The sequence below is a fragment of the Doryrhamphus excisus genome, linkage group LG21 (genome assembly GCF_037039965.1).
Source record: "Doryrhamphus excisus strain RoL-2023G ecotype Guam linkage group LG21, RoL_Dexc_Guam_v1.1, whole genome shotgun sequence".
Taxonomy (NCBI): Eukaryota; Metazoa; Chordata; class Actinopteri; order Syngnathiformes; family Syngnathidae; genus Doryrhamphus; species Doryrhamphus excisus.
This window is the reverse complement of record NC_136377.1, coordinates 11,467,069-11,492,427: the sequence shown is the minus strand read 5'-3', so window position 1 is coordinate 11,492,427 and position 25,359 is coordinate 11,467,069. Positions and strand designations below refer to the sequence as shown.

General features: G+C 40.7%; 1 protein-coding gene across 2 annotated transcripts in view; it reads right to left on the bottom strand.

The window, feature by feature from the left end:
- Nucleotides 1-9,774: 9,774 nt before the first annotated feature.
- The window catches only part of LOC131138773 (GDNF family receptor alpha-4-like), a 35,237-nt gene continuing 19,652 nt past the window's right edge, over nucleotides 9,775-25,359 (bottom strand). The window contains exons 2-8 of one of the 2 annotated variants that reach the window (XM_058087989.2): nucleotides 23,084-23,350; nucleotides 20,454-20,546; nucleotides 20,016-20,385; nucleotides 18,807-18,916; nucleotides 17,433-17,567; nucleotides 16,803-16,936; nucleotides 9,775-10,339 (exon numbers count right to left, since the gene is read on the bottom strand). In XM_058087989.2, coding sequence (XP_057943972.2) covers nucleotides 10,142-10,339; nucleotides 16,803-16,936; nucleotides 17,433-17,567; nucleotides 18,807-18,916; nucleotides 20,016-20,385; nucleotides 20,454-20,546; nucleotides 23,084-23,350 — 1,307 coding nt within the window. In that variant the 3' untranslated portion in view covers nucleotides 9,775-10,141. The remainder of the gene's footprint in view (nucleotides 10,340-16,802; nucleotides 16,937-17,432; nucleotides 17,568-18,806; nucleotides 18,917-20,015; nucleotides 20,386-20,453; nucleotides 20,547-23,083; nucleotides 23,351-25,359) is intronic. The other variant, XM_078787779.1, reaches the window with a different exon arrangement.

Here is a 25,359-nt window from a genome sequence, read left to right as displayed (position 1 = left end):
ATATTTTCCAGGTCAAACACCAAAACTTGATTATTACTGGGTAATGCTGTAGTCTACCTCGGTCATTGAGATGTCAAAAAATCAGTCAAAAAAATGTAAACTTTCCTCCTTTAGTCAAATAGCTAAAGCTGCAGAACCAAGCCTTCTGACGAAGATGGCCAAAAGAATGAAATACGTCTACGGAGTACGGTGCAAAACTATGCAGCAGCAGAAGTTGTATTAATGGCAACAAGTATTTGATTTATTATTAGACAGTGTGCTGGCCACACCCCATTGGCGTGGGGTAGTGTGCCTGGTCTACACAATTAGAGCCCATTATCTAAAACTGTTGGTCTTACATAAAAATGCACACATTTTATTGCATTCAATGTTTAAAAAAATGTATATGGCTCTCACAGATACACATTTTAAAATATCTGGCCTTCATGGCTCTCTTCGCCAAAAAGGTTCCCGACCCCTGCTATAGACCAAACAACATGACTGGTCTCTTTCTTTCCTTTCATTTAATTTCTTCTTAAGCTTGACTAGTATAATAAAATGAGTGGGTAGAGTTAAGATGTCTCAGTGTAAAAATAAATTAACATAAAATGTAAAAATGATAAAAAAAATTGGTTCTCAGTCTGAATGATAAGATGCAGGGTCTCTCAAAAAACATACATGATCTTCGCGTACGTATCATCAACATAACTCAACCAGTGACTGGGTTTAGTTCCTCTAAAGAAGCCGTTTATGTCAAACCAGAAAGGCCCTCTCTAATTGTCTTTCTAACACTGTCTCCTTCAATGGGAAGAATGGACAATAATGACTTGGTTTGTGCTGGACTGGTTGCCAGCCAATCACAGGCACCGTTCAGGAGATTGTGGTCGTTTCCCTGCCAAGACGTTGGCATTCGCCCACCAATATGGCAAGACTTTTCCCCGTCAGACTAATAGATACACATTTATACACATAGAAAAAGTTGTAATAATATACATATGTGCATCAATAAAGGCTACTGTTCAATTTATTTACAATTTTCGAATTGTGCAAGTTGAGGGACATTCCACTTTCTGTTCTATGTGCAATCTAAATGGAGTGGAAGGCGCATCCAAACTGAAGGCCAGATTGGAATTCCTTGTCAGCCAAGTCTTGCTTTATTGCTTGTAAATCACTTCCTGGGATGGAGCTTTAATAAATGAAAGTGTTCATCACCCTCATCATGTACTCTCTTGCGTTCCAACTAACAAAGATGCAATCTGCTTTGTCATCCCTGAGCCCTTCTTCCTAAAAGAAAAAAAAAAAAGTCCAAAATTTCTCATCTAAAAAGAGCCGAGTTTGTTCCGAGTGTAAATCTACTACACCACTTGCTCAATGACCCATGTCATTGCAGCTTCAGCCTATATGGTCAATAAAATCAGATTGCCCTCAGCTTATAAATGTACGATTGTCAAACTGTCCAATTTATGGCATTATCATATAATACTTTCACGGTGAGATGAGCACAAATGGTCACATAAATCTGTGTCCCCAAAACAAAATCTGCATTTTACCAAATGTGCAAACGTTGGCAGCAGTGTAATTCAGCCTGGCAGGCCTCACACACACACACACACACACACACACACACACACACCCTTCAATACAGCATCAGTCTTGTGTGAGCGGCACCTAGGTAGCACTGCAGGGCATTGTTTATATGCACAATGACTGCAGCGGGGGCTGCAAGTGTCCGTATGGGGGAAATTGTGCAAATTGCCACTTTGTCAGATGCAGTCTGGCAGGCCCTTTATGATGGCGTTGCAAAAAAAAAGAGGAAAATCAGAAGCAGCATCGTTGGGTATTATCAGTAATGATATTCCTTGTGACAATTAAGGGAGGTGGGAGGAGGATAGATAATAAATGTCAGGACAGGTGGAAGAAAAGCTCAGTGATATTTGAACAGTGTAAACAAGCAAACAAGACCTTGTTGACTCACTGTGATATGACATTCACTTTTACAGTAATCATCATTTCTTCTTACTGACCTCGCTACTCAAAAATAATCATCTGACTAAAAGAGTCTGATTGAAACTGAACGCGTGTGTGTAGACTGTCAACAAAGACAAACTTGTGTTGCTTCTTCCATCGCTTCAAGACAACAAAGTACGACTATAGTGATTTGTCAGTGCCAAACAACAAATAATATTAACCTCAGCTCATCAGCTTGAAAATAAAACCCTCTTCTGGGCCCAGATTGATAACTGAAACATTTGGAACCTATCATATGCGGGCTCGCAGGCGTTATTCAAAGTGATGCATGTGTACTGTGTATAGTCAAGCCGCCTTGGGAGTTGCACGCTCGTAATGAAAAGACAGGATGAAGCGAGCGCACTTTATTGCGTCAGCTCATAAAAGGGAGAGAGCTAGAAGTGTAAGCACATTTCAACATATGTGTAATATTCAAATACTCACCCATTGGTGTGAATTGTTCATGCATTCATTTTCTGTGAGGATAACCCCACGAGGGTCGTGGGCATGCTGGAGCCTATCCCAGCTGGTCACCAGCCAATTGTAGGGCACATATAGATAAATAATCATTCACACTCACATTCATATCTATATGGATAATTTGGTGTCGCGAAACATGCATGTCTTTGGAATGTGGGAGCAGGGAATCAAACCCGGGTAGTCTCACTTTGAAAACCGCTGGTTTGATGCACTGTTTTAAAAAAAAACGCAGTGTGTTTACAGATGTCACACTATTTAAAAAAAGCTATCTGAGATGCTCATAGGGTGTAACGTTAGCCTCAAATTAGCAGATGTTTGGTAAAAAAAAATTTAATTTATATATAACACACCAGTAGGTGTAAATTGACAATATGTGATATTTCTCCTAGTTTATTTGCCAAGCCATGCACAAGCCCAAGCACATAAACTGCCATGTAACCACTTTTTTTTAAAGCCGACATCTGCTTATTTTCCTGTGTAGAATAAGCGAGGCAAGAAGTTGTCCCCTCCTCAGGGAGCAGCGGGTGCAAGGTAACACGCCTAATGACAGCAATAACGACTCATGAGGACATCTTGATGGACCAATGATGAGGAACATTGTTTACCTTCACAGCACTGTAACCCTTGAGAGTGTTTTACAACGCCTGTCATTTAACAGTAATGATAATCCCACAGACACACAAAAAAATAAGAATAGTAAACTAGGTGAAGAAAAGTGGCCGCTAAGTAGAAGATGTCTTTTCAGGTGTATCAGCGTTAACAATGTTCCTGTCAAGTGTCCCCGTGCGCCATGACAGTGGTGACAATGAAGTGTGCAATGTGCACAGCGGCTAAATGAGAATTCTAGCATCGTTCATTTAACTACTTATACCTTGCTTTGTGGGACATGACACCAGTGAAAAGGAACTACTTGTCCGATGCAGAGCACCGTCTATTCAATGAGAATGCGACAGCTGGAGTTGGTAATAGGCACAGACAATTTCCGGGCCGGAACCAAACAACATATTTGAAAACATTCTGTTATGCAGCTCAATTATGTACAATTTACACTGTTATTCCCAATGGTGAATGAATGGCATGTGCTGATAGTAAAAGCAAATGAGACAAGGCTGGCACTGCTTACAGACACAGATGCCCTTTTTGTTCACTTTTAAGTAGCAGTCAGGAGTCATTGTTTTTTGTTTTGTTTTTCTCCCTGTGGGCTCCCTCGCTAATTGCCAAGTGCCATTCTTTATTACTTCATTATGTATTACTCATAAGCCACTGAGGTGCATGTAAATGGAAAATCAACAGACAAATGTATAGTATAGTTCAAGAAAAAATGGCATCTGGGCATCGTTATTTACAGTAGGTGAAAAAGTGTCATATATGTATTAAGGTCAGTCTTTTATACCCATTTTCTAAAATTTTCCAAATATTTCAGCTTTCTTCTTCAATAATCTTTTCATAGTATTATGACTTTATTCCGGGCGGCACGGCGATCTAGTGGTTAGCGCGCAAACCTCACAGCTAGGGGACCAGGGTTCAATTTCCACCCTCGGCCATCTCTGTGTGGAGTTTGCATGTTCTCCCCGTGCATGCGTGGGTTTCCGCCCACATTCCAAAAACATGCTAGGTTAATTGGCGACTCCAAATTGTCCATAGGTATGAATGTGAGTGTGAATGGTTGTTTGTCTATATGTGTCCTGTGATTGACTGGCCACCAGTCCAGGGTGTACCCCACCTCTCGCCCGAAGACAGCTGGGATAGGCTCCAGCACCCCCGCGACCCTCGTGAGGATAAGCGGTAGAAAATGAATGAATGAATGAATGACTTTATTCCCAAAATTTAATCACGGTGTTACAACAGTAGGCGGCACGGCGGTCTAGTGGTTAGCGCACAGACCTCACAGCTAGGACACCCGGGTTCAATTCCACCCTCGGGCATCTCTGTGTGGAGTTTGCATGTGCATGCGTGGGTTTTCTCCGGGTACTCCGGTTTCCTCCCACATTCCAAAAACATGCTAGGTTAATTGGCGACTCCAAATTGTCCATAGGTATGAATGTGAGTGTGAATGGTTGTTTGTCTATATGTACCCTGTGATTGGCTGGCGACCAGTCCAGGGTGTACCCCGCCTCTCGCCCGAAGACAGCTGGGGTAGGCTCCAGCACCCCCGCGACCCTCGTGAGGATAAGCGGTAGAAAATGAATGAATGAATGAATGAATGACTTTATTCCCAAAATTTAATCACAGTGTTACAACAGTACTCCCCCTCATTCATATGAGCCTGCCAGTGAAAGCGCAGCAGCCCATACTACTATCACTCATTTATTCTTAATTATGGGCATGCACTGCTATGCAGAGCCCTGCATATCAGCAGCCCATTTTAATATTCCTCCCGTTTAGCTATTATTATATCTTAATCTTCCAGATTTTGTGGGAGTGACGGGGCCCAAACCGCAAGGACCCCCACACCGCCAGAATCATGACGTAAGGGACTAGGTTGCTATTTATTTTTTGGAGAGGTTCGTGTAACCGTGGTGACCCTATTAACGAAAATGTTCAAATGTAGGCCACTAGATTAGGTACACCTGTTCTATTTTTAGAAACACCACATGCCGAGAAAGAGAAAAAACGAGAATTTACAGACTTTTCACAACCTTGTAGCTCAGCCATACGGTCACATAGAAATGTGATTAATGGCTCATTCTTTAGACAAACTTCTCACCTTTCTCTGTGGCTAATTTATTTTTTGTTGGATGTTTACTTTTGGCTCTATCTTCGTCAGAAGAAAATACACCTTGGGGAAAAAAAACATTTTAATCTGATATACTAACAAGGCACAGAAGAGTGGATACCTAGCTCCAATTTTGCTACAAAGGCTCAACGAGATGCTCGCTTGCCGTCAGTATTTTTTACCTGAGGACTGGAGCCCACGTCTTGTGCTGGAAGATACAGCCATCCCAATGGGAGCGGAGATCTTAACTGTTGTCGCTGCTGTTGTTGTTGACAGAACTAGCATAAGTGTGTGTATCATTGCCCCTCAAAATTAGGTTTTAAATAATGCATGATCATAGCGTGTTTATCAAATGATCCAACGTTGTTAAAAGGTTTTTTTATAGGGCGTCATCGTCAAAATAGGTGTTTCCCAATGACAGCATTGTAAGCTAGCTCATATTAACTCTTTTTCTAGTGTTTTAATGCACAGAAAAGAGAAAGAAAGATGTGTTGTGGATTGTGAATGATGGGCAAAATGTAAAAAAAATCAGAATATTTAGTGTAATTTTTTAATGCTGTGAAACAAACTTTTTGCTAATCAGCATGTTCTGTAGCTAAAATGTAAAGAAAAACATCCACCACACACAATATTAATTCTTTTTCAGTCCAATAATTTGCTATTGGACATGAAAACTGCCAATGTGGCTTTTTATTCGTCTTTTAACAAACTGGCACACGATTTAGCTATGTCACAAAAATTACACGTGGCTTTTTTTTTATTCTTTTTTTTTTAAACACATAATGGTCACATTATTCGATGTGGATGATATGTTTTTTTTTTAAACACGTGAAACACATTCTGTACATCATTCCTCGGGAGTCTCTTAAAGATACAATTTAAAAGAATATGCAGAGTATTTTTTATAACTCATTAACACATCAAAAATGCAAGCTACACTGAATGTTTTGGTGAAGTTTTTTTTTTTTACATAGTTTACAAATATAAACACACATTTTGAAATGTGAAGATACATAAAAAGGCATTAAGGCCAGTGCACACAGGATGGCATATTAGCAGCTTTAATGCTACAACACTGAAATGGCAAGTGCTTGTTTTATTTTTCCGATTTATATATATTCTTTAGCCAAGTTTGCAATCTCAAGTTTCCATATTTTTAGCTCCCTTTAGCTTGGTGCTTCTCAATTGTTTTCTGTCATGACCCCCGATTTGAAATACTAGAGAAACTGATCATATTTATTCATTTATCTGTACTGACTGAACTGAAATAAAGCCAGGAAAATACATGTTGAGTACTAAAAATGTGTACATGTTGGTAGGTCTGCATTCAAATTAAAGCCTCTTACGACCCCCCTGTCCCACAATTTGAGAAGCACTGCTTTAGCCTAACAATTGCAACAAAGTAAAGGTCTAAACGCAAACTGGCCCCCGCCGATGTCCGCCTTGAAAGCCCATGGAAAGAAGTCTGTTGACCAAGCTGCCTTTTCAAGTGGTTACATACAATCATATTTACAGTAAATCATCATGTACGTATAGCAGTGCTCACATTTAGTGACATTTACAACAAGCAAGCTCCTTTTTTATTATTGTATCTATTTTTATGATACATCTTTGGAAAAGGTCCAACCTGTTTAAGTGCTCTGTGAAATCATTTCAATACAACTGTAATAACTGTTTTTCCGACAAAGCCAATTGCTGCAAACACATCCACAAGTTTGTTTTGCTCAAAATAATCAGAAAAAAAAAATGATCCGCTTGTCTTTACCTACAAGCCTGCAACAGTGTCATTTGCCAGGAAAATGAGCCATAGGAACAAAATCATTAACATCAGCAAAAGTTATTCCAGGCAGAGAGAGAATGGCTCAATGTGCTGCTCAATGAGCGGAGCAGCCAGCAGCCTTTACAGCCTCCAGTGTCCGCACCTATCTCCATATCTTCATCTGGCAACATCTGCACTACATGAGGATTTTTAGCGCCACTAAAAACACATTTCCTAAGGATAGAAAAAAGAAAAAAAAATGGCGAATCTATGACAGCAGTAAATTGGCTATTTCCTCCCCCGAGCCATCCTCCACACTCTTCCCTGCGTGTTGACTTATTCGAATTGTGCTGTAATTGCTTTAAGTCGCTTTTCTTCCCTCCTTATTTCTAGCACAGAGGTTGATCGCATTGCCGTTGCCCTCCCTCATTATTCATTCTGCTCGGAATAATACCAAGTGACTGGATGTGCTCACTGTGAGAAGAGCCAAAGGTTGTAAAGACATAATATCTCTTGTGCATTAAAGCCGCCGCGTGGTACCGACTCTGATCTCGATTTCATTTTCCAACGCTCGCAGGGAGCACTTAATGTGTTGTTGTCTTCAGCACGGTAAGGAATAGGGCGACAGTGGGAGACTGTTTCTGACCCTTAATCTACTCTAATGTACCCCACTGGGCTAATTATTAGACACCAGTGGAACTGTTTGTATCTTTTCTAGGGGCTGGAAAAAAAATACAAGTATGTTCCCAAGCTATTAAAAGTGAAGTGTCAAGGGAACAAAAGCAAGCGAGTGACAAACCAAACGCATCCACTCCAGACAGTTGCAGTAATCAGGGACGCCCCTCCCTACACATAGAACAAGCACTGTGAATAGATTTTGCAAAAAAAGGGGGCGCATTCTCTGCAAATGTGCAAAACATAAGCATTACTGCCATGAGGTGTACATGAAAAAAATGGTTAGTAATTAAAGTTAAAAATCAGATAATGATGAAAAACTATCTCTTGTTTTGACTTACAGTAAAGTCTCGTTATATCGGTTAAAACGAATTACTACTTATTACGATACTATTTTCATTTCCCGGCAAATTTCTAGTCTTTTATGATATAATTAGCTCCCTTAGTAAGATACCCGGTTATTATGATAATCCGGTTACTACGATGCCCTTTTCATCTCCCGCCAGCCAATTTGGTCTGCTTATATCGATACAAAAGCAGCTTAAATCAATCTTTGCTTAAGGATTTCAATACCAAAAAAGAACACGGCGAACGGCTGCTTCCAGTCAACTTTATTTTTCACACTTCCACCACCAGAGTGCAGCACACACAGCGGAAAACACCCGTCCCTCGCGCCTACCCCTCCGGGTGGCAACACCTTCCCTATCGATAGTTCCGGGGTGAATTATGTTCCGGGGTGAATTATGTCCCGGTAACCGGCAATCACTACAGCGTAAGTTTATTTTTATTTACTGTAGTACAAAATGTATTGTAGTACAAAAGCATGCTAGATACGCAATCCATGAACTCAAGGAGAAAATTACATGCCATATCAAAGATCCGCCCACTTTTAATGCAGTTCGGCGCAGGATCGGATATATGGATAGTCCGGTTATATCGGTATTTTTTCCGACTCCCGAGAATATCGATATAACGAGACTTTACTGTATTTTTGGCAGTTGAAGTCATTGAAATCCACATTGACTCCCCTCTTGTTTTGACTGCTATTTCATGGTCATTTTGAATTGGGGTGAGGAGGAGCAAGTAGAATACTGCTTAGGGCCTAATGTAGCCAGCGACTGTACTAAAGTACGATACCATAGAAGTGTCCCAGTGACGATAAACTATGATGAAATGTTACCAAACATATGACCTGTACAATATTTCAGGACACCTACTACTCCATTTTTATTCATTATTTGGGGAAAATTCATTGAAAAAAGGGTCCAATATACCAAGAATCTGTAGCTGTACCTCTTCCAGGACTAAGAAAGTTAAAGGTAAAAGTAAAACCACAGCAAAACCTACCCAAAAACTACGCAAAAATATGACATATTGGCTTATATTGGTATCGGCTTTTCTGCTGATAATGATATCATTGCTCGAGTGAGACCTCATCAAACTCCGTATGTCCATGCTGTGGAATTATTTAGGTATAGCAAATTGCACGTTGCATTGCGTGTAATGCGGCGCCAACTAAACAGAGTACTAACGAGAAACAGGTACCGCATACTGCAAAGCATTGTGTCAAAGAGGAAAAATAAAACCAAGGAAAACTAAAAGAAAAATGCAACCTGTGTCATGCATCATGTGGAAGATGACATAAAGTGCTAGTTATGTGTGCGTGTGGGGGGGGGGGGGGGGTCCTTCAATACGTCAATACTAATTGAATATCATACCTCAGGAAGAATCTCTGCAGAGTTTTGGCAATTTTTCTACCACATTGTTGCAATACAGCGTTGGATTGTTCACCCACTAATAGGGAACGTGAGGTGGGCTCGGACCGTCATGAGACAGGTTATGTCTACCCTACTGATGATGTAATAATGCTACCAATACAGTATTGTGTAATATGTATTGCACATTGCAGTATTTGCCTTATTTAAACAGTGTTTATTTGTGAAATACGTGTTGATATGCTGCTGAATAATGATGACGTCTTTTATCGGACAGAGTGAGACATCGCTATTCTGTGTTCATTAAAGAATGTTGAGTAGATCGAGGGGTTATGATATAAGAGTGCCTATCTGTGATGAAGTCATTGAGTGAATTATCAGTGTAGATCACGGGGTGATGGAAGGAGAGGAAAAGCCAAAGGAGAAAGTAAGTCACGGATGAGTCATGAAAAAGAAACCAGAAGGCGTGCTGTGGCTTGGTTGCACTGGACCAAAGCTTTTTTTTTTTTTTTTTTTTTTAAGGGAGATCACGTACAGTGAGTGTGGCCTTTGGCAATGTGCTTCTTGTTAAAAAGAGAGGATGTACTTTAGAGTGTGAAGCAAGCTCTGGACGGACTACTTGCCCCAACAGCACTTCTCAGTTCAGTCATGCACTCCTCTATCTGCTCTAAGACACTAATACTGCTGCACGAATGGTATCTTTTAACTCTTAAGGAGTCTTTTAAACAAATGCCTTTGCATTTCTTCCTGGCAGGGTTGCCTTGGTTTTTGATTGTGGAAATGAGAGAAGGTGAGCAGACGATGGATGTTTTAGTAGCTCCAACAGTCCAAGTCCAGGATGAGTGTAGACAGCAATAGTGGGAACAATGGTGCCGCTCTGCTGGAGGCTGCTCGCTGCCTCTCTGTGGCCCTTGACTCAATGTCGGAGTCTTTCTCTAAATACGGTGGGATGATGATGAATTCTTCGCTCTTCACCTCCTCTTGCTGCACTTCCTCGCTGGTCTCTACCTGTTCATTTGGGGGGGAAAAAGAGGAGTATCATGTCATGAGAGCCCGCCTCCTTTGTCATTTCCGCTACTACACAAATAACAAATATCAATTTAAATTTGGAGACACTCCGGTTTCCTCCCATATTCCAAAAATATGCTAGGTATGAATGTGAGTGTGAATGGTTGTTTGTCTATATGTGCCCTGTGATTGGCTGGCGACCAGTCCAGGGTGTACCCCACCTCTCACCCGAAGACAGCTGGGATAGGCTCCAGCATACCTGTGACCCTCATGAAGATAAGATAAGCAGCATAAGAAATGCATGAATTATTGAATTAATTTAAGATAATAATATTAAATAAATTGACATAAATTCACAAAATAAGCAAATATTGGATATTTTGTTTAAGATAAGAAAGAAAAATCAACTTTTCAGATGAAATACATTCATATTAATACAGATAATGTAGCTGCTTTTTATCAGACAGTGATGGTAGATAGATACAGTAAGTATTCAAATGTTTATGAATTGGGTTGTGTTCTGCTGACATTCGCCTTAGTAACGAACGCCAGAGTAACGAACATCCAATTCCAAGAAATCCCTAAAGTAAAAAAAAAAAAAAATCTATAGGCAATGTGATGTCAGAATGACTTTGACTGGAAAAAAAAAAACAATCATCTCCTGCATGAGTCTAAATGAACATTTGTATCAGATGTGAAGAAATTGGCCCATGGCAATACTGAGATACTGCAATCACAAGGATGGGATGGATGAGTGAACAACCTGAAAACACAATTCTTCTGTCCCTGGGTGTCAATTGGTGGTGCTGAGGCGTAGCAACAACTTGATACCTGACTTTGTTGTTGATATGTTAGCTACTGTGTTTTTTGGCTGATCAGTGAGGCGGGCACTAAAAAGTCTCTACTCGCTCGTCACTGTCTTTTGCAAAAAATAATTGTTTTTCGTTTGTATAGAATTTTCTTTTTTTGTCAGCCAATCAACAGACTGCTTTGTATCTAGCTTTACCGTCTTTTGAATCGGTGCCGGTGCAAAACATTTACATTTTTATGGAATTTTGTGACATTTAAATTCAACATAATAGTAATTTAAGGCCTTTCACAACTTAAGTACCTAACTTTTCCCTCAACATTTTCAAAATAAATGTTTTTATCTCCAAAAGACTTGTTGGTTGTAAACAAGTGTGAAGTATGTGTAAACTGTGCAGTGCTGCTTGTGGACACAACACAACCTATTCACTAACAATGCAAGCAGTACAAATCATTCTCATTCTTAAGAATGGGTTGATTTTTCCACCACCTCTTGGAACAAAACGGCGGAAATTCTCAAGTAATTGATTTGTTACTTGACAAACATGAATCAATATGTAAAGCTAGGAGAATATACATCTGTATATATACTGTAATTATATACATGTGGCGTACCCCAGGGGTCAATACCGGGACCAAATGACATCTGTAAAGTCACAAAAGACCTAAAGCTAGCACTTTTGTACATAGTAGTAAATGTAAGTATGACATTGTCTAGACCAGGGGTGGGCAAACTACGGCCCGGGGGCCACATCCGGCCCGCCAAGTGTTTGAATACGGCCCGCCCAATCTTTCCAAAGTATTTCATTTAAACTCAACATACAACCTGGCATCATGGCCTGAGCCAACCGTTTTATCAATTTTGTTTTTTGACATGGTCTGTTGTTTACAAAGTGCTCCTGAAAAAAGGGACACAAGCACATAATAATAATAATAATTATTATTATTAGATTATTATAATTATTATTAGAACTATTATGATCATTATAATTATTATATTAATGCTAATTATTATATTAATTATATATAATATTATTGTTATATTTGCATATTTTACATAATAATAATATAATAATTATTATTTTAACTTTATTGTAAATATTATAATATTTTATTATTTTTAAAATATTTAAATATAAATATAAAATAATAAATAATAATAGCAGATTGCATGACAATTTTACAGATACAATAATACCAGGTGGACTGTTACGTGTAAAATATATAGTCTGCCCCCCCCCGTAAATTTTGTCATATCAATGCGGCCCGTGAGTCAAAAAGTTTGCCCACCCCTGGTCTAGACTCACTCAACATCAAACTATGCTTCTGTTAACTATTAACCCTTTCATCACTTATTATTATATATTTATATTATGACTGTTATATACTGTAATTTATCCACAGTGATGAGAACTGCTAACTGACTTCTATTGTACCATATTGTGTACACCGCCTTATCATTTTTGTATGTATTCCAAAATTGATGTATTCCAATGTTACTTGTAGGAATATTCAAAATAAATGAAACCATTACCATTACCATTTCTGTAGCCTCTTCCTTGTCAAGTTCTGTTAATAACTGAATAAAGTCATAAAGTCCAAACATTTCTTTTTTTTTGTTAGGTTAACGCCTTCTTCCTGCTCTTTCTGCATTCCTTCCTGGTCTTCTGCAAGTAGTAATAGTACTGCAGCTGCGAGATAACATAGAAACCTTTTCTTTTCAACATCTGGTACGTCCCTTGCAAATAGAGAAATTAATGAATAGGTAATGTCTGCTATAGCGTGGCGTCACGCGGGACCAAATAATGTAAAGACTGCTTCACGGATGCGGGAAACAGTGGCATTTTGTGCCAATGTGCACCATTGGCGGTCACGAATCATGTGACTTATGAGTAAACACAAAGCAAACAGTGAGCAGACAAGCCTTCATGCTTTTCAGGAGTATCATCTATCTAAATGATACGCATGTGGCAAAAAGTGTCAAGGTGGCATAAGAGTGATAGACAATTATTAGAATATAGAGTGAGGTGTGTCGAATGCTAAGAGTCCACTGGGCCGGCGCCAGTTGGTGCCAGTTCGCGCCAATGCAATTTGCTGTGGCGTCTTGTGTCACCTAATGGCGTGCAGTGGCTCAAACTGCCTCCCAACTGGCTCGTGGTGGCCCGTAACGGCGGCAAAAATTTTGGTGGCAAGAAAAATTCTAAATGTTTAAAATCTTCATTAGTGCGCAGACCTCACAGCTAGGAGACCAGGGTTCAATTCCACCCTCGGCCATCTCTGTGTGGATTTTGCATGTTCTCCCCGTGCATGCATGGGTTTTCTCCGGGTACTCCGGTTTCCTCCCACATTCCAAAAACATGCTAGGTTAATTGGTGACTCCAAATTGTCCATAGGTATGAATGTGAGTGTGAATGGTTGTTTGTCTATATGTGCCCTGTGATTGGCTGGCGACCAGTCCAGGGTGTACCCCGCCTCTCGCCCAAAGACAAGCTGGGATAAGCTCCAGCACCCCCCGCGACCCTCGTGAGGAAAAGCGGTAGAAAATGAATGAAAATCTTCATCGCCTCCACCAAGTGGAACCTAATGGCGCAAACAATCCGCCTATTGGAAATCCACTGGAATGTAATGGCGCGAGCCAAGTTCCCCCAATGATGCTAGGAGTCCACTGGGCTGGCGCTGGTGCCAGTTCACGCCAAAGATTATATGATTGGCGCATAGTGGCTCGCTGTGGCGCCAATTAACGGCAACATGTGAGTGAACATAATTCGCCGCTACAGTGAGCCACTACGCGGCAATCACATCTTTGGTGCGAACTAGCACCAACTGGCGCCGGCCCAGTGGACTCTTAGCATTAGGTTGGCCACAATAAAAGGCCTTTTACTATACTGGGAGTGGTCCGGGGAGGTTTTGAAAATCAATCACCGATGTGATCACCTTTTGCATCAAATATCACATACGCTGATCCAGAGCATCCCAAATATTCTCAATGGCTGACATGGTGGGTGAGTTGGTGGGTGAGTATACTGGCCATGCAGGAAGTGAGATGTTTTCAGCCTCTGGGAATTCTACAGATCCTAAAAACACGGGGCTGTGCATTAGCATACTGCAACATGAGGTGATGGTTGTGGACGAATGGCACAATAATGGATGTCAGGATCTATTTCTGTGCGGCCTATGGTGGCTGGGTTATGGTATGGGCAGGCGTATGTTATGGATGACCGAAAGGTGCATTTTAGTGACGTTGTTAGTGTTCAAGTCAATGTTTCATTTTAGGCTGCAAATCCAAAAAAGGGTTTAGATTCTTACACAATTCACGATTCAGCACTAGATTGTAATTCAGCACAGTCAAGCACAACTTTCTCAAAAACTAAAAGTTTGCTTGCTTTCTTCATTTTGGTCTTTTCCCTGTCACGGGTCACCACGGTGAGTCAGTGGCATAAAAAGTGTAATTAGATCTTTCCGGAAGAGGAATGGTGTTTTGCTGTCTCCCTTCATCAGAGCTATTGGCCAATCAGACTCCACTTACAAGGTTCTATTTGCAGCTGGAGGGAATGAAACTTGCAGTGTACATTGTAAACACATTTGCTGCTCTGTGATGTGAACAGGAAGCAGCTGTCACCATCGACAGTCCCTCGCCCAGCTGTCGACCTATGCCGTGAAGCTTTCTTGAAAAAGTAAATTTGAGGATGTGCACTTTTCTCCGCTAATCTTTAAGGTAATTGAGTGAACTGATGCATGCGTGTCTGCATATGGATAGCTCATCTGGCTGTCACTGCACTTGGCAGAAGAAACTGCCTTCAGTGATGCTGGACAGAGTCACAGGTCTAACACATAATTATGCCACACTTCTTAAGTATGGGTGTTCCAGTCAGGGTTTTATGCTGCTGATACCCATAGTTTTCTACACTTCTTTATTTGCTAAGCAGATTTCTGCTCAAACGGTGATGCCATCGTCTTTATGCTACTTTGTGCTCATTTGTCATTATATAAATGCATCCGACTTGGACAGTAAAAATAAAATAAAATAACCACACACCAATAATCCTTTGAGGACAATGCAGAATTACTACAATGACAACAAGAGAACAAAATTGTTCAGTGAAAAAGTTCGTCCGTACATCATGAATATGATATCCACTTCCCCGTGGGACAAAAACCAGCTCCAAACTAACTGCATTGCTTGTCACATTTGGAGTGATGATGAGAAACTAGGTGGATAATTCCATCTAGCTGGCTAGTGACGCAAAGCGTGGAAAGAATGGTAATGGTAATGGTTTTATTTCATTTGAACACGGTCTAGTGGTTAGCGCGCAGACCTCACAGCTAGGAGACCAGGGTTCAATTCCCACCCTCGGCCATCTCTGTGTGGAGTTTGCATGTTCTCCCCGTGCATGCGTGGGTTTTCTCCGGGTACTCCGGTTTCCTCCCTCATTCCAAAAACATGCTAGGTTAATTGGTGACTCCAAATTGTCCATAGGTATGAATGTGAGTGTGAATGGTTGTTTGTCTATATGTGCCCTGAGATTGGTTGGCGACCAGTCCAGGGTGTACCCCGCCTCTCGCCCGAAGACAGCTGGGATAGTCTCCAGCACCCCCCGTGACCCTCGTGAGGAAAAAGCGGTAGAAAATGAATGAATGAATGAATTAACATGCATCAGATTACAATTGAATGCATCACATAATCAGTTCACAGTTCCACATGTCAAAAAGAAGTAGGAAGAAGCAAAGCTTATTAAATCCTACCCCTCCATCTGGTACTTTTACAATCATTAACTGTTACATTTGTTCACCTCCTGCTTTCCTAATATAGTTAACATTTTGAAATTTTTTATTTATTTATTTATTTTTTGTCACGTACCAAAGTACGAGGTGATATGACCATACAATGCCATAATGGGTACCATAGTAAGTGTCAATATAGTGATATATATAGCACATCATGACTGGTTCAAGACTCTTCATCCTTTAGCTATATTTAGCAAACATCAACTGATTGTATTGTTTCTTGAATTGGCTCATCGTTGTGCAAGAAAGATTGAAGAAAAGTCAAACACTAATAGGTTGGACAAGGGTGTGATCAAACAGGCAAGCTGTAAAAACTTAATCCATTGAGGTTTTATCGACTAGTGTTGATTCTCGTGTCAATTAGAAACCACGTTTGTCCTTTGTTGGCTCAATACGGGGGTTTGGGAACCCTACGAGACAAAGCACACAAGCTGATTGTATTTTGTGATTCGGCTTATCAGCAAATGCCGATTATATGCTTTTTACAAAAATTGGAGGATACTAATTGATCAGAGCATCCCTATTCTGAACATATGAGACTTAAATGTATACCACAATGTCAAATAATAATAAAGGAATTTGTTTGTATGATTGTTGAATACAGCCCACCAGTGGCAGGATTTTATAGCAGTGGGGTGTTGTGGGAGGATTAACAGAAGAGAAAGAGAATATAGAGCAGAGGGGTGTGCATACATGAATATTAAAAGTCAGGGCTGAAACACCTTCAACTAATCCACGGCCACAAAGCGTGGGAGGAGCTTAAGGAGGAGCACCTAATCTGAGGTTACAAGGGAGGATGCCGAGCCCAAATGACTGCTGCCATTTTAGTCCCTTTCCATTGAACAGTGGTGTATTTAACAGGCTTACTTACCCTGGTGAATTCCGGGAGAGTGTTGACGCCGTGGACCATCTCCTGGTGGACTCTCGGCGAGGGTTCGGGAGCTGGAATGACGGTGCTCTCAGCAGGGGGTGGCACGGCGATTCCCATGGAGCTGATGGCAGCACCTGAGGCAGAGGCAGCAAGGGGGGGGCATCTTTACATGGTTCATTATTCATTATCACCAAATTATTCTGACTCCTGTCCTCTGGCCTATATTTGAATGCGTGTGACAGCTGCAGTAAGATGGTTAGAAAAGTAGGATTTCACTCATGTCTTGAACTTTTTCTTCCTTTTTTTTATTTTTATGCATGTTTTCATTGCACTAATGATAACTTAAGTCAAGAATGTGCCAACCTTCAGATTAGAAGCCACTAGTGCTTCTCTGACATAAAGACACTGGAAGGATCCATTAAAAGACAACCATGCACACCGTCACAAATAGAGCAGACATACTGCAAAGTGTTTCTTTTTTATTTTTTTAGTAGAATAATGATGTTGCTCCTCCAAGATCTTATTTCTTATGTAAATAGTACTAAATTCATTCTATTGCAAAAAAAAAAGTGCAATTTGAATAAAACCCGATCTGAAGACACACTGTTGTGTCTACCAAATGACACTCACGCAGACAAATGTTGTTTTTGAACATGTGCAGGATGCGCTGACAGCCCTGCCATTCATTGCCGCTGCCATCACACGTGCACCACTGGGACACCTCTGTGCTGCTGTTGCTCACATAGTTGGGAGTCATAATGGTGCCTGCAAAGACAGCAAACATTAGTTTTAATGCTGGAAGAAAGGGTGTGATGTAGTGATGAGTTTTGTGGAAGATATCCTGCCCTCGATGGGGTCAAAAGGGCTTTTAAAGATGTAGTCAGGGAAAAAGAGAGAAATAATACAAACTGAGACAATTGGATGAACTGCAAATGTCAGTAAAAACATGCAGAGCCTTTTGTTGTGATTGGCATATCTGACATTGCTGTGGGCTTTTGACCTTGACTTTATTATACGTGTGAGTAATCTATCTGTTTGGTTACATTTTTGTGCAATTTTGGAGGCTTTTTGGCGTTACATACAGTATGTGTTTCATACACTCTGGTTGTCGTAAATATGATTGGGTTTTGCATCAAAACTTTCCTTCGATTTTTGTAAAGTGTCTCGGTTTTCCTGCAGTATTTTCCAATAACAAATTAGTTGGTTTGCCATGTACTGTATCGTTCTGTGAAATCCAGTGTCCAAGCAAAGTACCTAATACGTTGCCGACTCTCTGTTTTATTCAGCGTGACTGTTAAATAACTCACCATGGGGCCAAAGAATGTTGCGAGTGCCAGTAATTTGATAAAGAAGTTGAGAAATACTATTGAATTCAGCAATAAGTTCCATCCATTCATTATTTATAATTATTTTTGCATTGTTTCCTGCATGTAAAACTACAATTATTCTCTATGAAATGTACTTTTTGTTCATATTTTTCAGTGTCTTTTTTTTATATTTTGGTTTTTATCTGACCTTTTGGAACAAAAACTGTGGTGCCACTGTAAGTGGTTGCGGGATGCGAAAAAAAAAGGCCGTGACACAATCAAACTTTGAACTTACACTCCACCTGAAGGTGACTGTCAATCATCAGTAAAAACTAATCAGCAAAGCAGCTATGAATTGTCAATGTCCATGAAAATCACATGAAAAACTGCAGGAAAGGTTTCAGCATGTTTGACTGTGCTATAACCTTGATCTTTGACCTTGTTGCATGGTCATGTGACACACAATAGGCGCTACTCGAGAACCTATATCATGAATATGAAATGTTGGATTGAAAACCAGTTGCTGCAGACAGAAATTGCTATTTGTGAAACCATAAAGAGTCACGTTGTGGATGAAAGCAACGATGATAAAAGCCAAATATCACTGCAAAACACCTGCTGGTGATTTCTAATAATCCTTGGTGCAGCTTTCCAATTTGGTCCCAGAACTATTCCCTCTCCCCTTTCATTGACTCACCTATGAGTCCAGCGTAGGCCTTGAGGCACATGGCTCTGCTCTCTCGCATGCAGCCAGAAGCAGACAGAGGAGCTGGCTGACAGTTGTGCTGGAAGTCGGCAAAGCGGGATCTGAAGCAAACACACACACACACACAAAAAAAAAACACAACAGTGAATACTTCTTTTCATGAGTCCGCAAATGCTGGAATTTGAAATGTGTATTGATCTGCTTAAGGTTGACCAAATAAAAACGGAATGAAATAGAAATGCATGATTGTCGACAACCACCGAGGATCCCACTGGACGTCTTCTGGGTTTTCTCATGCATTTCAATAGCCTGGTGGGTGAAAGCACAGACTGTGTGAGTGTGTGTTTTGCGTGTTTACTGGCTCAAATAACCGCCTTTATTGCATTATTTCCACTAGCAAACACACCACTGTGTATTTCGTAGGAAGACAGTTCTAAAGCCTGCGAGCAAGCAGGTGTAGACAGTTACTGGTCACGTGGGCATCGGTGTGTGTGTGTAAGAAAGTGATAAAGGCCGTACATTTGGTTCTGTTCGTGAGGTAAGAGAGAGTCAGGGCTGGGCAGAAGTACTTTTTGACTATTACATTATGCTATATTATGCGCTTTCATGTAATATTCTGTAATGTTATGCCTATCATCTTATCTACAGCATCTGTTAACAAACCTACTGTAGTTTAATTTAGAACCTCGGTTTTCATAAGCCTCAGTTTTCAAAGAAAATTATTGCCTTTGTTTTCATATCGTCTTGGTTAACATATGGCCATATGGCAGGAACATGTGACTCAATGCAACACAGTGTGCTGATGAAGATGAAAATATTACTACAAAAGTTGCAAGTGGTCGCAAAGTACAAAGGTAACATCTGATACAATAGGATTGTAATGTAAAGGTAGGAACCTTTGACACAGCTTGCAGTGGGAACGGTTTAAACGAGACGCATAATAGACAGTGGGCTGGGCCGGTGTGTGTAATGATGGCAACTAATCATGGTAAGTTTAGAATAAAGTATACAGCTCTAAGTGTCCACTAAGGTTTCATTTGTCATTTATATGTATTTAGAATTTGTGTCAACTGATATGTGTGTCAAGCTACACGCATGCATGAACACAACAGCACAACATGTGATGCATGAGGTGAAAGCGGTCGATGTCCCAGTCCTGCCACTCCAGCTCTGTAATGAAAAACGCGCAAACTTCCTCACCTACACAGCTCATCTCTGGAGCAGTAGTTCTGCAGGCTGAGGCAGTTGGGCTTGCCCACTCGGTCCTCCCCCTTGGCGTTCTCCTCGTAGGAACAAGACGGGACGATGGTTTTCCTGCGGCGCTCTCCACATAGGGTGTCGGAGCAGGGACAGAATAGCAACGCAAAGCTGTACTCCTCGGGGACGCGCTCCAGGAAGCGCCGCAGGGCTCTGTGGCATTTCTGACGGTTGCAGCCGTTGTCGGAGGCCACCGCTCGCTTGGTGCACGCCACCACGTATTCTGAGCGCAGGGAGCCGCATTTCTCATAAAGCCCACAGTCCTGGGCGGCCTTCAGACACTGATTATGTCCATCCACAGACACTGAAGAAGCTTTTGGGAAGGGAGCAGTTTAGTGCCCATCAACAATAATACTCATTCCTTATATGGCGTGCATATACCTGCCATGATGGAGGCCATGTGTGTCATCTCAATATTCCGCACCAGATTCAACTCCAGTTCTTCATATGGAGATACTTCATACTCATCATATGCTGAAAACAGAAGTGACGCATTTGTTTCATTAAATACACTCACTGGATACTTGATTACGTATAGTATATTCTAATGAGATTAAATAGTGACGCATCATAACGCTGTCCGTCTAACTCAGGGGAGGGTACACAGCTTTCGTCAACAACTGATACAATAATGAAATATTGTAATATTGAAATAATGAAAAATGATACAATAACTACAGTAAAGTCTCGTTATATCGATATTGTCGGGAGTCGGAAAAAATATCGATATAACCGGACTGTCGATATATCCAATCCTGCGCCAAACTGCATTAAAAGTGGGCAATAATGCACTCGACATTCTTCTATACCATAGAACAATGTCGAGCAGCTTAAATCAATCTTTGCTTTTGCCGTTCGCGGTGTTCTTTTTTGGTATTGAAATCCTTAAGCAAAGATTGATTTAAGCTGCTTTTGTATCGATATAAGCAGACCAAATTGGCTGGCGGGAGATGAAAAGGGCATCGTAGTAACCGGATTATCATAATAACCGTGTATCGTACTAACGGAACTAATTATATCATAAAAGACTAAAAATTTGCCGGGAAATGAAAATAGTATCGTAATAAGCAGTACTTCGATATAACCGATATCGATATAACGAGACTTTACTGTAATGAAAAATGATACAATAACTAATTAAAACAAATGCATGTGATTGTAACTGTAACGGTGACTGTAATTGACAGGTTCGTCAACACATCAAAAAGGTAAACAATTTGATAGAAATAAACTCCAATTATATCTAATTTGGTTTTGTAGACGGTAGGAACAAGTGAGTTATCCAATGGGTGGGGGACGAGTTACAGAGTGCTGTTGGAGTTGCCCCAGCACCAAACAACACCGTATACTGCCATATTGTAAAAAGTGCAATATGTCTATGCCTGGGAGGAAGACTAAGCAGACATATGGACACACTTCACATTTGACGCTATGAAGAACAAGACGCAGTGTAAACCATATGGAGCAATTATCACTGCTAAAAACTAACTTGAAGCTGCATCTGCAGGCGAGACAAGGCGAGACTGTTATTATTTTGATGTTACGTTTACTGCTGTTTTGATTTATGTTTCTGCATACTGCCATGTCACATATCAAAAGTCTTCTTCAAAATGATTATTATTAGAATTCTAATTACAGTTATTATAAGATAACAATGGAAATGGCTATATATATATACGCTCTTAAATGACAATCTTACAAGCTATTTTTGTTGTCATTATTATATTTGTAAAAACAAATGTACCTTTAGTTGTACCAGGCATCAAAGTGAACAAATAAACTGAAGAAGTAATTTTTTCCATGACTGTATACTTCAAACGAATTATAATCCATAAAGTACGTTCATTCATTCATTCATTCATTTTCCACCGCTTATCCTCACGATGGTCGCGTGGGTGCTGGAGCCTATCCCAGCTGTCATCGGGCGAAAGGCGGGGTACACCCTGGACTGGTCGCCAGCCAATCACAGGGCACATATAGACAAACAACCATTCACACTCACATTCATACCTATGGACAATTTGGAGTCGCCAATTAACCTAGCATGTTTTTGGAATGTGGGAGGAAACCGGAGTACCCGGAGAAAACCCACGCATGCACGGGGAGAACATGCAAACTCCACACAGAGATGGCCGAGGGTGAAATTGAACTCGAGTTTCCTAGCTGTGTGGCATGCGCACTAACCACTCGTTCGCTGTGCAGCCCATTAAGTACGTTAATGTTATTATTCAACATCTGAACAAGATATTTGGATGTTTTTTTTTCAGGTAAGGGCGGCACGGCAGACTAAATGAATTGTTTTTGGCGGCTAACATGTTGTGCAATCTCGTCAACTAACTGAAACTCAATCAATTTAGATGAGTAAAGTATGGCTAGTTGTCAAAATGAACAATCCTTCTAACTAACTAGGAACAAAACACTTGCTCGAGCTGAAAAGCGGTTATGTATTTCTGTGTGTAATTCTCCCAAGAAATCTAACAAAACAAACCATGACCTCAAGCTTTCCACGCTTGAAATCGGCTTTGAAGATTCTAGTGGAACTCTGCTAACAAACTAACAAATAAAAAGATACATGGATCAAAACATGGCAACACATTTTTTGGCTACTTTTTAATCCTGCTAATATGGTATGCCTTGATGATAAGGCTTCATAATGACATGTCATATTTCGTCACTCTTTTGTAGGTACATAAGGCCACCAAAATATTAGAAACCCTGAAACTTTGTGGAGTACTCTAATGGGCCAGGGAAGAAAGGATTACATTTTAGTGCTGATTCAGATAAAGTTATTACCTTGTACTTACAAGGTATCTATGCAAGATATATTTTTTCGTATAAACCGAATTTTAAACAAATGATGCACGCACACTAAACCTGCCATTCTAGTCATGTTTGTAAAAGCAGGATTTCTAATACAATAAAAATTGTGTATTGGATTTCAGTACATTATGCAAGTGTGTGTAGGTAAAAAAAAATAAACACACACACAGATGGCAGCACTAAAACCCCACCTCCAAACCTCACAGTCCAGTAGACCCTGAGGCAGTGTTCCTCCCTACGTGAGCCACGCTGACATTTGCACACTTGAAGGGGGCGGTGGTGCTGCAAGGAGTTCTGAGCCTCCAGGCACTCTGTCCGAGCATCCGGGCCGAGGGGCGAAACCGCCTCCTCTGCCGCACAGTACTCCAGCAGGCGGTATGGGACCATGCAGGACTGCTCCTGGATGCAGCCCTGCTCTGCCACCAGACAGTCTAAGGAGGCCGACACCGGCATGCTACCTGGAGGAGACACAATGATACTTTATGTTTGCGTAAAAGGTGTTTAGATGCAGGGGTTACCTACCGGTAATTGTCCCACTGCGAGGTGTCCGGCTAAATAGGTTGTAATTAAGACAACACATCAAATTAATTGCACTCTGTAGACACCCCAAAGAACTACTCATTATAATAACCGCAAGGAAGATTAAATTGAAAGCACACAAGTGTTCTTCATTCACTATATGACCATAAAACACCACAGTTGGGGGGGTTGATTGGATTGATTGACATTCAGGGGCCATCCAAGCTTCTGGAACAAATCCAAATAAGCAGTCAGCTAATATTGTGGCAGAGTCTAAACCCAACAGCTTTATGCTTATGACACAACAATGCAAAGTGAGCACATTTTTTATCTCACACTGCACAATATCCTCCAACCGAAACCTTTATTCCCTCGGTTCTCAAGTTATAAAGCTCTCCTTGTTTCACTCTACCATGAGTGGATCTTTGGTACACAATTTGTGTTGACAGTTGCAGAATAGTATCCGATTCAGATGGTATTCTGTATCAAAAAGGATGTTGTCACAAAGCCTAATCTAGATCTGTTTGCATAATATTGATCATGGCTGTAGCATCTGTGAAAAAATTTAATCTCTTGGAAAACATTGTACTCATTCTATGTAGACAACAATTTTGCCTTTACTTCTTCTTCTTCTTTCTCTTTCAGCTTTTCCCTTCAGGGGTCGCCACAGCATATCAATCTCCTCCATTCAGCCCTGTCTTCTGCATCTGTCTCTCTCACCAGCTACCCTCATGTCCTCCTTCACTACATCCATAAACCTCCTCTTTGGTCTTCCTCTACGCCTCCTACCTGGCAGCTCTAAACGCAGCATCCTTCTACCAATATATTCACTATCTCTCCTCTGGACATGTCCCAACCATCTCAGTCTGGCCTCTCTGACTTTATCTCCAAGACCTCTAACATGTAATGTCCCTCTGATGTACTCGTTCCTGATCCTATCCATCCTGGTCACTCCCAATGAGAACCTCAGCATCTGCATCTCTGCTACCTCCAGTTCTGCTTTCTGTCTTCAATTATGCCTTTACATAGATTATAATGTTCAGATTGTATACACAGTTCAACCTCTCGTAGAGTCACTAATTCATTCCAGAGGTTCAGACTCTAACCGAAGCAGTCATTGAGTGAATCCATTTTTTCCCATAAGAAATCATGAAAATCCAATTAGTCAGTGCCAAAAATACCGAAATATTAACAAGAAATGTTTTATAGGTTGTTTTTTTCAAAATCATTTTACATGCATAAACAATCTGAAATGCATATAAATGAGGACTGAAAAGTATTTTTTCCCCGAGCTTCCACGATATTAATTTAACAATAGGTTCTACATTATTCACTGCATCATTAAAAACAGTTGCAGTGCAGTCCCAAAACACTGCAAACTACAACCACAATAACAAAGATCATTTTAAATAAATACAGTAAAGTCTCGTTATATCGATATCGGTTATAACGAATTACTGCTTATTACGATACTATTTTCATTTTCCCGGCAAATTTCTAGTCTTTTATGATATAATTAGTTCCGTTAGTACGATACCCGGTTATTATGATAATCCAGTTACTACGATGCCCTTTTCATCTCCCGCCAGCCAATTTGGTCTGCTTATATCGATACAAAAGCAGCTTAAATCAATCTTTGCTTAAGGATTTCAATACCAAAAAAGAACACGGCGAACGGCTGCTTCCAGTCAACTTTATTTTTCACACTTCCACCACCAGAGCGCAGCACACACACCGATTCCCGCACTTCCTGGTTCACAGGTCATGCTCAACCCGCCCCACATAGCTGGCCAAACACATGCCTGCAACAGAAGAACCAACAAAGATTGATTTAAGTGCATTATTGCCCACTTTTAATGCAGTTCGGCGCAGGATCGGATATATCGACAGTCCGGTTATATCGATATTTTTTCAGACTCCCAACAATATCGACATAACGAGACTTTAC